This window comes from Balaenoptera musculus, chromosome 2 (assembly GCF_009873245.2).
Source record: "Balaenoptera musculus isolate JJ_BM4_2016_0621 chromosome 2, mBalMus1.pri.v3, whole genome shotgun sequence".
In the NCBI taxonomy this organism is placed as follows: Eukaryota; Metazoa; Chordata; class Mammalia; order Artiodactyla; family Balaenopteridae; genus Balaenoptera; species Balaenoptera musculus.
The window spans coordinates 134,764,020-134,778,006 of record NC_045786.1 but is presented as its reverse complement, the minus strand read 5'-3'; the positions used below and the strand labels follow the sequence as shown (position 1 = coordinate 134,778,006).

General features: G+C 32.8%; 1 protein-coding gene and 1 pseudogene across 1 annotated transcript in view; one reads left to right on the top strand and one right to left on the bottom strand.

Moving 5' to 3' along the window:
• Positions 1-2,257: 2,257 nt before the first annotated feature.
• Positions 2,258-13,987, bottom strand: part of LRRC9 (leucine rich repeat containing 9) — a 97,059-nt gene continuing 85,329 nt past the window's right edge. The window contains 5 exon segments of the mRNA XM_036842050.1: positions 2,258-2,370; positions 3,130-3,298; positions 4,746-4,890; positions 8,980-9,120; positions 13,457-13,525. Of these exon segments, the coding sequence (XP_036697945.1) occupies positions 2,331-2,370; positions 3,130-3,298; positions 4,746-4,890; positions 8,980-9,120; positions 13,457-13,525 (564 nt within the window). The 3' untranslated portion in view covers positions 2,258-2,330.
• Positions 11,155-11,276, top strand: LOC118891531 (annotated as a pseudogene).

Here is a 13,987-nt window from a genome sequence, read left to right as displayed (position 1 = left end):
ATCTATAAATGGAGACAGTACCTGTCACATCTACTTTATAAGTTTGTTATTAGGATAAACCATGTAAAATATGGACTAGTGGTTTATAGTAATAAGCACTACCTGCTTGTTTTGTTACAATCGGTTGTGAAATGTATTATGAATAATTTAAAATTTCACAGTTGGTGAATGATTTACTTTAAAAAAAATTTAGAGCAGATCTAAAGCAGACCCGTAAAAGTTTATCTCTCATATTCAATTACATTTTCATTTGTTGAATAGGAAGGGGATGAAGTTATAGCTACTGCTTTAAGAACTGCAGATAATCAACAGCTTAACCTGTCCAGGAGAGTATGTATCATCATCTGCTTTCATGGCAGGAAAACTTCAGAACTACTGTGCCAAATTATCTTGGTAATCATCCCCCTCATTGCTTTTATATGGAATTATTGATTGTATATTTATATTCAAAATGTTCTTAAGGTTGGGTCAATGTCTGTTTCTGTACAGCACCTAGCAATGCCTAAATACGTTTATTATTATTCTTAGTGTTTGTTACTATTAAATTAAGTATTACAAATTTACTTTCTAGAACAAATTCGAATTAAAATTTTATAATAAAAATATCTCAAAATTGAACAATGTGTTCAAAAAAATCAAGTGATCTCAAATATATTAGAAATGCATAGAAGAAAATAGAATAGAAGAAAATGCATAGAAGAAATGGCTACAAGAAAAAAATGTCAAATGTTAAGTGGATGCTGGATAATAAGTTATGTTTTTCCTGCTTTATACTTTTCTGCTCTTGTAAATTTTTCTCCAGTGAAAACCTGTTACTTTATTTTTCCCATCCAGTTTATTATTTACAAAGACACTTTTTACTATAAAAGTAGCATATATTGAGCATTTCACTTATACATAATCATAAGAGAAAGAAAAAGCAAATGATGTCAAGTTAGTAACAAATAGTGAAGAGCAGATGCTTATCACACATTAATGAAAGCAGTTGTCAGAACTAAAGGGCAACAAAGACATCTTCTGGACATCTTAAGAACTGCATGGTTCCTTTTTAAACAAAGGATCTTATTTCTACCTTAGAGTAATAGTTGTTTAAAAACCACACATTAAGAAGGGTAAAATCAATCTGTATTAGGTTTGAAATTTTAAATATTACATCATTAAATTACAAACATACAGTATTTAAAGAAGACACAAAATTGTTGCATACGTATTGGCATTAGTTTCCAAAATATCCTTAAAACTATTTCCAGATAGATTATAAAATACAAATATTTTAGTAAAAATAATTTATTTTCATGTAAGGAACACATAAAATAATATGAAAATTACATGCAGCGTTGAACTTGAAAAATTTAAACAGAATACTTCATGAATCTTGGAGCCCATTGATATCAAAATATGATTGGCAATTTAATCATTAATTTAAAGAACTGTGTTTAATAAACAAATTCAAAACCACATTTGATTTGTGATTTGTCCTAGTACTATACAATGTAATTATCAATATTTTAGAAAACTTATTTCCAGTAAAATATAATTGAGTCCAAATTTTAAATGTGTCCACTTATTTTGAACATGTGTTTATTTAGCCTAAAACTCGTTTTGTAAAATTATATCACTATGGGCACATTCAATGAATTATGTATTTGAAATACTATTCTTTTGTTCTTAGAGCATGAATGGCTGGTTGCACTCATAGCCACCTTCAGGAAGTACTATTGATGCCTATGATTTCCATCTCTAAACAATTCTTAGGGCGGACTCAGTTTGAGGCTATTTTTTTCGAAATACAGTCCTAAAAAACTAATCTGTAGTTCAACTAGCAAAACTCAACTTGCTTTAGTAATAGTTGTGTTTGGTAAGAAATGTGTGCTTTAGCTTTAGGTAAGCCTAAATGAACAGATATTCTACAAATGAAAGTATGCTTATTTCCTAAAATTACCTTTTCTTAGTATCTTTATATGAGAAGCCAAAATGAGATTTTACAACTAAATGCTTCCAATACCCCAGGACTAAACATTTGATTCTTTGAACTTTGTTTTATGTCACTTGTATCTTTTCAAATTGTTGCATGATATATTTCATGATTTTTCTAATATAGAAAGTCAAATGAATAATTAAGATAACCATAAAGATAGTTTAAGAAAGATGATATTAAATAAAATTCACTAAAGGTGATAGAGATTATCTTCATATGGAACTGAAGTGCTTCAGTAACATAAGTAATGTGATTATCTTATATTTTTTATCACCCACACTGTCTGCTAGTTTTTGCACAACTACTAAACAGAAATAGGTTTCTTGGTATATATTCATTTCTCTTTAAGCAGTTACATTCGATTTGATCTTGGAAAGTGTCTTCCAGGAATTCTGTCAGAAACAAAATATTTATGAGTCAAATAATAGTGACAATTTCTTAATGGATCAGCTCACTTAAGGTAATTCTGCAGTAAATAATTTTTGTATTTTATATGTGTACAATTTCAAAAAGACAACACAAGAGAGAAAAATATCCTATTTTTGGCTATCTATTAATCAGGTTATCATGAGGATAAACCATTGATATCAAAATATGATATCAATATATTACACTCACTAAATATATTCTCAGTGGGACATGACTGCTTATAGCAGGGAAGTCAGTACAGCAAGAACCAGGCTTAAGCTAGATCTGCTGCTAGGTCACTCTAATAGATGCTCCAGAGATTGGCTACAAAGAAGCTAGAGGACAGGTATTAACTGGAAATCTGGATGGACAGGTGTTGAGCAGCAGAGTGAATTCTTAATGAGAAGTAGCATGTTCTTAGGCCTTCAGCTGGCCTCTAGGGCTAGGATCCAAATTGGAGGAAGGGCAACTGGGAATTATAAGAAGCTTGAAGAATTTACATAATTCTCAGCCTTTGTGATTTCAGAGTTGAATTTATATGTTGTTCAAAATATAAGTGAACTGCTTTGCATATTCAGTGATTAGAAGTGACTTGGGAGAGAATACAATTAAAAGTAGTTCCCATAATAGTAGTTCCCAATTAATAGTAGTTTCCTATTTCTATAGATGACAAGCAAATTTGGGAAGTTTTTTTTTTTTTTTTTAATGATGACAAGTGATATTAAAGCACAGAATAGCTTTACCTTCCCTCATCTTGGTTGCTCTGGTATATTTGTGCACTTGGAGATGCCATATTCTGATGTGATAAAAGAGATGGAGAGAGATTTATCCCTCTGAGTTGCCGAAAAGCTATTTCTGCAGGGATGCTCCGAGGATTACTTGTTAGAATCCCTACATTCTTTTCTTTTTTGTCTGAAATTAGGAATTATGAAACAATGAAAAGCATTAATAAATTAATAAGGTTTGGTTGTCCTTCAGTTGACTGTGTGCTATACATATTTCATAACATGAATTAACAATTTTAAATAAAAATTAAAATTGGACTATATTTCTAGCACTTAATGCTGCTTAGATTTTTCTGAGCTAGTGGATCAATTTGATACCTTCTTGGTGATTTTTAAAAATACAAATATCCAGAGCTGTGTGCTATAATAAATGTATCGATAAAATGACCATACTTTTCAAAACAAAAATTGGGGCAACACAGTCAGAAAATAGGAAAGAAATAGGACTTTCCCAGAAAATCCTAAAAAAGTAGTTGCATAATGAATCTTAAAGAAAGATATCTGAGAAGAAAGTTATGGAAATGAATCCAGGATTGAACTAATGCCCCCCCCCCCAAAGATATTGAAGACATTCCTGAAGATGACAGTGATGACACTGTACTATTAAGGAGGCTAATAACAATTTGGTATGTCTAGTTTTACTGATAGTTCTATCTACTGGACAAAAGCATTAAATTTCTCACTATGATTAAAATCTTGAAGCCATAAGTATGTAGAATTATGAAAAATAAGTTAAACAAAAAATAACATCTTAGAGTAAATTATGTTGGATTTCTTTTAACTGAGTTTCCTTTAAAAATAATTGCATATTCTTAGTAGGCTTTTCGATCATTTTATTATTATTGTGATGTTCAGTTTTATTGTCTAACAGTAGTCTGAGGCAAAGTGGGATGTTAAAAAGAATGGAAGAGGTGAGCCCTCAGGGAAAGAGTAGCTACCCCCAATTTCACCAAAATGGTAGCCAGTGAAGGTCTGGAATTAGAGAAAAGGCATGATCTAAGTCTGAATGAAAATGTATATAATAGAATGAAACATTTCCATGCCTTGTCCTTTTAATATACTCCCTTCCTTTAGAGAGCTACCTCTTGAAACACTTCCCTACTAATAGCTTCATGAATATATAAAATAATATTGTGGTTTCATGGATGAAGTTTGATCTTCTCTTTGTAAGATACCCTTTGAACCCCAAGAGTCTGTTGTTACCAATATTTTTAAACCTCTGATTTCTACTTTTAGCAGGATGTACTACAGGTTTTAGTAGTCATTTGCTATGAAATACACAAAATGTAATAAAAGCTTTGAAAAGAAATGTCAAGAACAATTGTGCAAGTATCACAAAGTTCAAATTGCAAGCAAATGTTTAGTTACAACATATTAGTAGTTGAGTAGAACCAAACAATACTACAGATTCTTTGAAATCAGAATGGTCACATGAAACTTGAACAAACATTCAATTTTAGGAAATGTAAGTGTAAAATATGCAATTTTAAGTAGTATTAGAAATCAAAGTGAGATTTTTGTTTCAAATGAAGTGTATTTGTTTTTTTACATTCACTCAGAAACTGTCAAAATACCTTCAATTTCAGGAGTTAAAGTGAAGTCAGATCCCAAGTAATGGCTAAATCCACCAGGCAGAATTACATTTGTTATCTTTATGGGAGGAGCTTTCACTTGGCCAAATGATCCACCATCCACAGGAGAGTTGGTAACAGGAATAAACTACATAATAAAAGAAAAGTTAAGAAGGCCTTATCTCTAAAACTCAGATCAATCGTCTTAGCCTTACCACAAGCCCCACTTGATAATCACCTTAGAATTTTTTAGGTCAGAAATTATATGCTTCCCTAAACTCAGAGTTCGTATGAGGCAAAAACTGTGAAACAGACAGATTTTTGGGCCCTTAACCCCCCTCAGAACCTTATGTTCTTTTTTTTTTCAGACTGCATTGTACTCATTACAACAGTCTAGGGTGATGGCACCTCCCCATTCCAAAGAGTCTTAACAAGGTAAGTGTAGAATTAAGAAAATGAGAATTAAGCCTTTACCCCTTTGTAATATCTTTTCTTTTTTTCTGAACAGGAATTTCTAGATGGTAAGAGTTGTATCTTCTACATCTTTGTGTTCCTCACATTACCTCACCAGGTGTCTTGCAGTTAATTAGTTTCTCAAAAACAAACAAGTAAATAAAATGGGGACTAAGAAAAGCATCTTATAACAATCACTTTTAATGAGTGTGCTAACTCTCTAAACAGTGTTTACATTTTATGTTAGTTGAGAATTAAGAGGCTTTTAAAAGAGTTTCAGGAATCAGCAAATGGAGGAGAGAAGTATTTTAGGCTGGAGACTCTTGGTTTCCCTAGAAATTTATGCCTGCTCTGTCTTCAGTAAGACTGACCTTGTTTATACTTTAAAAAATATGAATTCTGAATATATGATTCAATTTATTTAGAGATACAGGCTTTTGCCATTTGTGTAAAATTACCCATTTCCCTCATATTTCAGTAAATGTAACCAAAATGCAGCTTCGTAATGAGCACTAAGGTATCAGGCCTTTTACTAAAGCTGATCCCAAATTCCCTAACTAATTCCTTCATGGGAGTTTCTTCCCATCATTAAACTAGAATATTGTCAAATTTTCTTCTGAAACCAGAGCACCAAAATGTTCTGGTTTAAAGGACAACTTTAGATTTCATTTATTTCCTCTTTACTTGCTGTTAAAAAGAAAGAACGGCAGCAACTAAAACAAAGAAAAATACATTAGACTGAACTGATAAAACTTGAAAAGTATTCTGTTCTCATGTCTTCTGAACAGCTAAATGAATAGCTCAATTTTTTTCTAGCCAGGAAAATAAAAATTATTATTGCATCTTAAAATAGATTTCTCTGAAATAAAGACTTCAAATACTCCCTTTATTTTACTAACCATATATAGATGAATTCTTTAAAACCCAATTTTTAAATAAAATATTTACATATAGAGTAAATGGAAAGATAATTAAATTCTTATGTATGGCACCGATTCGAATGGCAAGAATAGGTATCTAGAATCACTGAAGACAACATGGTAGTATAGAATGGGAAAAATCTTACTTCACTGTATGAGAAATAGAAAAGAATAGCCAACAAGCAAAACCTTTAGTGAAATAATCATCCATCATTGACTACAATTTGAGTTTACGTTTTTTTTTTTGCTATATGAAACTAATTTAAAAATATATATGGAAATTGGGATCTTTAAATTTGCTCTAAGTGATTTCTTTATATGGAATTTAGTGAGTATTTATGAAGTTATATGGAATTTTTTAAATGTAGCCAACATTACCTTAAAATAGAATTTATAAAATATAATGTTACAATTTGTATAGGTCTCTCACTGGAGGCCTCACATATGTGGTATGATAGACAGAATAATGCCGCCCCCCCCCCAAGATGTCCACATCCTAATCTCTAAAACCTGTGAATGCTTTACATGGCAAAAAGGACTTTACAGGCATAATTAAATTAAGGATTTTGAGATCCAGGAGATTATCCTGGATTATCTAGGTGGGCCCAATACAATCACAAGGGTCCTTATAAGAGGGAGGCAGGGAGGGTCAGTGTGAGAGAAGATGTGATGATGGAAGCAGAGGTCAAAGTGATGCCATTGCTGGAAGAGGGCCATGAGCCAAGGAATGCAGGTAGCCTCTAGAAGTTTGAAAGGCAAAGAACAAATTCTCTCCTAGAGCTTCCAGAAGGTATGCAGCCCTGCCGATACTTGTGATTTTATCTCTGTAAGACTGATTTTTCAGACTTACAACCTCCAGAATTGTAAGATAATAAATTTGTGTTGTTTCAAGACACCAAATTTGAGGTAATTTGTTACAACAGCAATAAGAGACTAAAGTTTCCTTTAGTTTTCCACTTCTGGAAGCAAGAAGTGACTTGCTCATGGAATATAAGAGGGAAAGGAGGCTTAAATCATTGAACTAAATTTTGATTATTCTCTTTTTAAAGACTAGAGACTGTGATGGTAATTCGGTAGATGACATTAGATGGTGCTGTCTCTTAGTTATATCATACAGATTAGTAGCTAAGATTTTTTTCACAAAGCATAGGTTTTAGAAAAACATTTGTAAATATAACCCATAAATGAACCAATTTCCTCTGCCTAATCTAGATAATCTTTATTAACATTGTATAGCTCTAAGTTTCACAGGTCTCTATAGCTATTTTGACCCATAGTAGAATACCCTTGGTTAATTTTTAAAAGTCAGGGAATAATAAGAATTAGATCTATAATTCTTTTTATAATTCTTTAAAAAAAATTTACAACATAAAAGTACATGTGCCCACCCATCTTTTGATGAAGGGCCAAGGCCTTTTCTTTAAGAAAGAGTCCCTTGACTGGTATTTTATCTGATTGATAAATCCACCCTTAAGGGTTTTACCTACAGTTTCCAGTTTTGGTTTCGTTAAAGTAGCAAGAATTCAAAAACATGTGGAGAAAATTTGAATACAAGAAACTGTCTAGATTTAAAGAAATTTTCCCACATATTTGTCTGAATTTTTATAATTTTCTTCCTTATTTTGCAGGGTTTTTTCCTCCCAACCTAATTTGATATTATTTGTGTATGTGTAATCAACTATTTGTGATTTGTGTAATTGATCTTTTTCCAGATTTTACAGAGAATCCCATTTGGCTTTCATAGAAACATAGAAATAATAATTTAAAATTTGTACTTGTGTATCTGTTTATTTAAAATAAAAGTTATAAGTTTTTGAAAAAACACAGCCGACTCTTAATAAATATGTGAATCTATTGCTGAAGGCAGAAGTGAGCTTAGAGAGTAGCCTACTAGTATCAAACGTTCAGTGTGCTCTGGGAACTCGTTAGTTTGTTTTACAAAGGGAGTGGAGAGTGTTGGGTAAGCCAGTGAGATAAATGAAAGCATCTACAGTAGTCTTATCTCTTTCCTCTTCAGTTTAACTTTTAAAAGTAATCTTTGTTCACTGACTAATGCCCTTGCTCTCTGGCTTTCACTGACATTAAAGGTTCATTTACATTCTTACTGCCCCACCTTAGTCCAGGTCTTCATAATCTCTCTCTTGGATTATTCTAAAAGCCTCTTAGCTGGTTTCTCTGCCTCCAGCCCCTTCTTCCTTAAACCTTGCAAAGGCACAGCTCTAATAGTATTACTTCTTTGTTCAAAAACCATAGCTTTTCTGTGTTAAATTTAGTCTTTTAAGATAGTTATGAAAAATCCTCGTGGTCAATGGTAGAATTTCCAAATGATATGCTTTTGTGGCTTCTCTCTCTAACCTCTTCCCTGTCATGCTCAGATACCGTACTAGGGTTCATAGGCAAAAGGCCCAATTATTCTGCCAATATACAAGAAAAGAGGCACACGCCTCCCTTGTTAGATGAACTACACAGTCCAGAGAGTTTGAGGTCATTATTCCTTCCTTCCCTTTCTATCTCCTAAGTGGAGAGGGTTTTATTGTTAGTCACTATTTATAAGAGTGATACGTTACAGTTTCTTACCTTCTAGCATTATCTGACATATGGAGCAAGAGGCACACAGTTTAAAATAATTTGCTCTATGTCAAAGTATGTTTTTTGAATAAGGAGCTTTCCTAGCTTCTATGTGTATGTGCTCTATTCACCAGATCAAGCTGCTTTTGACAGTAATCACCAAATACATACTAAAATTATCTAGAAAAACATCATACATCAGGTTTAAACATTTAAGTAAAAACTCATGACAGAATGTTCATCTACTAATAATTTATGTATTTTAAAAGGAAAAGTGTAAATAATAGAATTATTACCGAATTTTTCTTTGCTTGTGGTTCAGAGAAGTGAAATTCAGCTTTTGCCCTATCATCTGAATTCACAGGGATTCCATCTAACATCTGTAAGTTAGGCAGTCGAAATATAAGCATGTGGCGATGTAGCATTTTTCTACAAATCTGAATAAAGTTAAAAATAACAATTCATTCCTTAAAAAAACTTTTTATTTCAAAGATTAACCTTTATAGAGAAGTATAGACAGCAGAGATGACAGGTAACAGCTAATTTGTAGTATTAAATGATATAAATACGAACTCCCTTTTTGAAAGATTTCTCAATTCCCTGTTATGCCAAATGAAGATGAGAAGTTTTTTGTTTTTTTTTTTAACCAAGGCTACCACTTGGAGATTTAGTCTCTTTTTAGAGTATATGATATTGTTCATTAACTACAGGCAATCCCAACTCATGAATAGGATTATATTATAAAAGTTCACTTATAAGTAATTAGTTTGAAACTTGTATGATAATTTCCCATAGGCACTATGCAGTTTAATTCAATACACATCTATTGAACTATATGATCCATCACTTCATAGTATTAACCTACTGTAAAAATACTTGCATATGTGCATAAGAAAGTGTGTAGAAAGTGTTAACATAGTAGGCTTGAGGCTGTTATCTTTAGAAGGATCTGTTTGCAAGAAGCTCTTGACAAGTGTTTGGTACTTGGATTTTGGAAGCTCTCCCACCATTCCTTAACTGATAAGGGTAGTTCACTATGCCTAGACTGCTTATGCAAACAATAGGATTCATGTTCAACCTGCTCTCCTTCTGGGAGTCTGGAATTTTGGTATGTGATTGCCACAGGGTACCTACATGACCAGCTTCCAAAAAAACCCTTGAATGCTATTAAGTCTAATGGGATTTCCTGGGCAGAAATATAACACATTTGTTGCTACATTTTTGTTGGTGTGTGAAGAGTGCACACTGTGTGATCCCCTCATGTGAGGGAAAGAGCATAAGGAAGCCTGCACATGGGTTCTTCCAGACTCTGCCCATATGTTTTTCCTTCATCACCTGGCTGTGTATCCTCATTATGTCACAGTAATAAATCTTAGCCATGAGTATAGCTATATGCTAAGTCCCTTGACTTTTAGCAAATCTTCTAGCAAATCTCTGAATATAGGGATGATCTGGGGTACTGACAACACAGAAGAAGTATGCAGCACTGTTTGTGATAACAAAAGAAAGAAAGAAAGATTATCATCAGAAGGGAATAAACTATTTTTTTAAAATGTAGTAGATACATATACATTAATGGAGAGAGATCTCTAAGCCATAAATTGAGTTAAAAAAATGAGCACATTCAAGGCCACAAAGCCAGTTTCATAAAACCAAAGAATGTATAGACTCTCTTCTGATTAAAATGTAATAACACTAGAAATAAATAATAATGAGATAACTAAAAGTACCTAATAGGTTTGAAATTAACACACATACTCCTCAATAATTCACAGATTAAAGAAGAAATCTTTTGTAAAGTAGATTCTAAGATTTTTTTTTTGATGTGGACCATTTTTTTAAAAGTCTATTGAATTTGTTATAATATTGCTTCTGTTTCATGTTTTGGTTTTTTGGCTGCAAGGCATGTGGGATCCTAGCTCCCCGACCAGGGATGAAATCCACACCCACTGCACTGGAGGGCAAAATCTTAACCACTGGACCACCAGGGAAGTCCCTGTAAAGTAGATTCTAAGAAATAACAGGAAAAACACGACATATCAAAACTTTTAGGCTGTTGCTAAAGCAGTATTTTGTAACCTAAAATTTATTCATTTAGAAGAAATATTAAAAATTAATGAGCTAGGCATTCTACTCCAGAATATTTTTAAAAAGTAAATTCCAAGAAACCAAAGATAAAGCGTAGAAATTAATGAGCAAAAAAGAAAAATTACCTTGATAAAACCAAACTATGGTTTTTTGAAGAGATTAATATGATAGACAAACCTTTAGTAAGACTCATCAAGAATAAAAGAGAAAAAGCAAAAAAACCCCAACAAATTTAGATATAAAAAAGGTGACAAAACACAGATATAGTAGAGATTTTTAAAATTCATGAAAGTATTATGATGGAAGTACCTTTAAAATTTAGATAAAAGGACAATTTTATTGAAAAATATAACTTCTCAATATTGACTTTTGAATAAATAGAAATTGCTTCTCGCCTTTTTGTTAAGAACAAGTGTAGTATCTGTTCTTATCAGTTTAATAGAAAATGGCTAGATAATATATATCCATTAAAGAGTTTGAATAAGTGGTTTAAAATCTAACTTCAAAAAATATTAAGTTCACATGGTTTTAGAGACAGGATTAATTATCCTTCAAGGAACACACGAGTCTTTCTTTTATATAAATTAATTCATAGACTAGAAAAAGAGGGAGAACTCCCCAATTAATTTTATGAGGCAAGAACAGCCTTGATGAACTTGAAAAGAATAGTATAATAAAGTAAAATTACAGAATAATTTTACTTATTTCCATAGAGATATGCTACATGAAATTTTAGCAAATTGAATCCAATAAAGTATAAAAGATGACCAAGTAGTATTCATCCCAGGAATTTAAGGACGGTTTAGCACCAGAAACTATTAATGTAGTTTGCATATTAACAGATTAAAGAGAAATACTGTATTACCAATTAGTTAAAATCCAGTGTCCATTCCTGATAAAAACAAGTAGTAAACTGGAATTAGAAAGGAACTGCCTTAAAATGTTGAAGGTTATCTACCCATAACCTACAGCAAACATATTTAATAGTGACAATTTAGATGCATTCTTTTGAGGTCAATAACTATCAAGTGTGTCTATTCAACACTGTACAAGAAGTCCTAGTCAGCACACTGAGAGAAGTAAAGGAAATAAAACCATAAGGATTGGAAAGAAAGAGTCATTATTTGTAGATACTATGATTGTCTACAGAGAAAATCCAACAAAATTTACAATCCATTAGAATTTAAAAGAGAGTTCAGCAAGCTTCCTGGATAAAGAGTAATGTGCAAAAATCAGAATTTCTATACTTTAGCAACAAACAACTAGAAAAATATAAAAAGATATTGTTTAAAACTGCTATTAAAACAACAGAATAAATCTAACCAAAGATGATTAAAACCTTTAGGAGAAAATCACAGACCTTTATTGAAGGACATAAAATAAACACAGGGATATTTTTGTTTGTGAAAGAGAAGGCTCAATGCTATAAATATTAGGGGAGACTGCTTATTGTATTTCTTTCTTGGTGGAAATAGCTCTATAATGTGGCACTACTGGCTCTCTCAGTCCCTTCACTCCTTCACTCGGGGAAGTAGAGCAACTTAACTGATAAATCTGGGAAGATTTTTTTTTTTAATAAATTTATTTATTTTATTTATTTGTTTTTGGCTGTGTTGGGTCTTTGCTACTGCACACGGGCTTTCTCTAGTTGTGGGGAGTGGGGGCTACCCTTCGTTGCGGTGTGCGGCCTTCTCATTGCAGTGGCTTCTCTTGTTGTGGAGCACAGGCTCTAGGTGCATGGGCTTCAGTAGTTGTGGCGCACGGGCTTAGTTGCTCTGCGGCATGTGGGATCTTCCTGGACCAGGGCTCAAAACCGTGTCCCCTGCATTGGCAGGTGGATTCTTAACCACTGCACCACCAGGGAAGTCCCAATCTGGGAAGATTAAACTGGGTATGTTTAGCTCCTGTCTTTCCTCTTGAGAAGGAGCTTATTGCTAGGAGAATGCCTTCTGCTCCTCCAGGAGAAGCTCTCCTCCCATGTGGAAAGGCCTCAGTCAAGTATTTCCTGCTACTGGGTCATCATGACTTACTTTTGGCATCTGTTAGCAGGCCCATTTGGCTTTCTCACTAAGCTAAGCAAAATATTCTCAGCTCTCTATCTGCCACTGTCGTATTTCTCAATTCGTTCAAATGTTAGGTGAGTAAGGGTGCTACTTATTTGATCCCTTCAAAGACTCCAACGGGAAAGGTGGCAAATTTTTCCCAAAATTAATGTATAAATTCAGTGCAATTCCAATTAAAATATCAACAAGATTCTCATATAACTTGAGAAGCTGTTTCCTGAAACTCATAGGAAGTGTAAAGGGCCAAGGATAGCCAAGACAGTGAAGAAAAAAAAAGAGAAGGTGGAAGACAAGGAAAATTAGAGGTGCTTACTCTCCTGGACATCAAGACTTAATGTAAAACTTTAGTAATTAACACAGTGTAATGTTATAGGGATTGACAAATAGGCCAATGAATACAAAGTAGAACCAAGACGTAGACCGCCTTGTATATGACAATGACAGTTTATATTGTAATCAGTTGGAAGAAGACACTAGTCAATAAATTGTGCTTGGATGACTGTTTATGCATATGGAAACAGATAAAATTAAATCTTTTCTCACATATAAAAATAAATTATATACAACTATAAATTATATTTAAAATAAATTAACTAATAAATTAGAAAAATAACACACTCACTGGATTGCCATAAACTGTAAGCTCTCTGAGGGAAGAGATACCATCAAGTTTTTCCAGTTCTGCCATATCCTATTAAAAAATTAAGCAGTAAGTTATTCTTTGGTTAGACCCAACATCTTTAAATATATGCTGATTTAAAGTAATTATATGTAAGTGTTGGATTGCAACGAGTTCATGATTGAATCTTCTGAAGTGAGCTTGATTGACAATATTCTGTATTGTTGATTAAAGACAGATCTGTGTACTATTGATTCCAAATACATGACTGGGTAAAGATGACATGCTAACATGGGAAATAGGCCATACAGCATCCCTTGCTAGGAAAGACCATATTTTTTTCAGAAGACTTATGATCTATTCTAAAACTCAGATTATATTTGGTTAATTCCCAAGAGGATTGACCTAGATGTGTAGAAAAGGAGGTGAATCTGGTCTAAACAATTTCAAAGGTGCATATCAAACACAACCTTAACCATGAAGGAGCATGTCATATTGAATGGACTTAATACTGATATATTTGGTGGGAATATA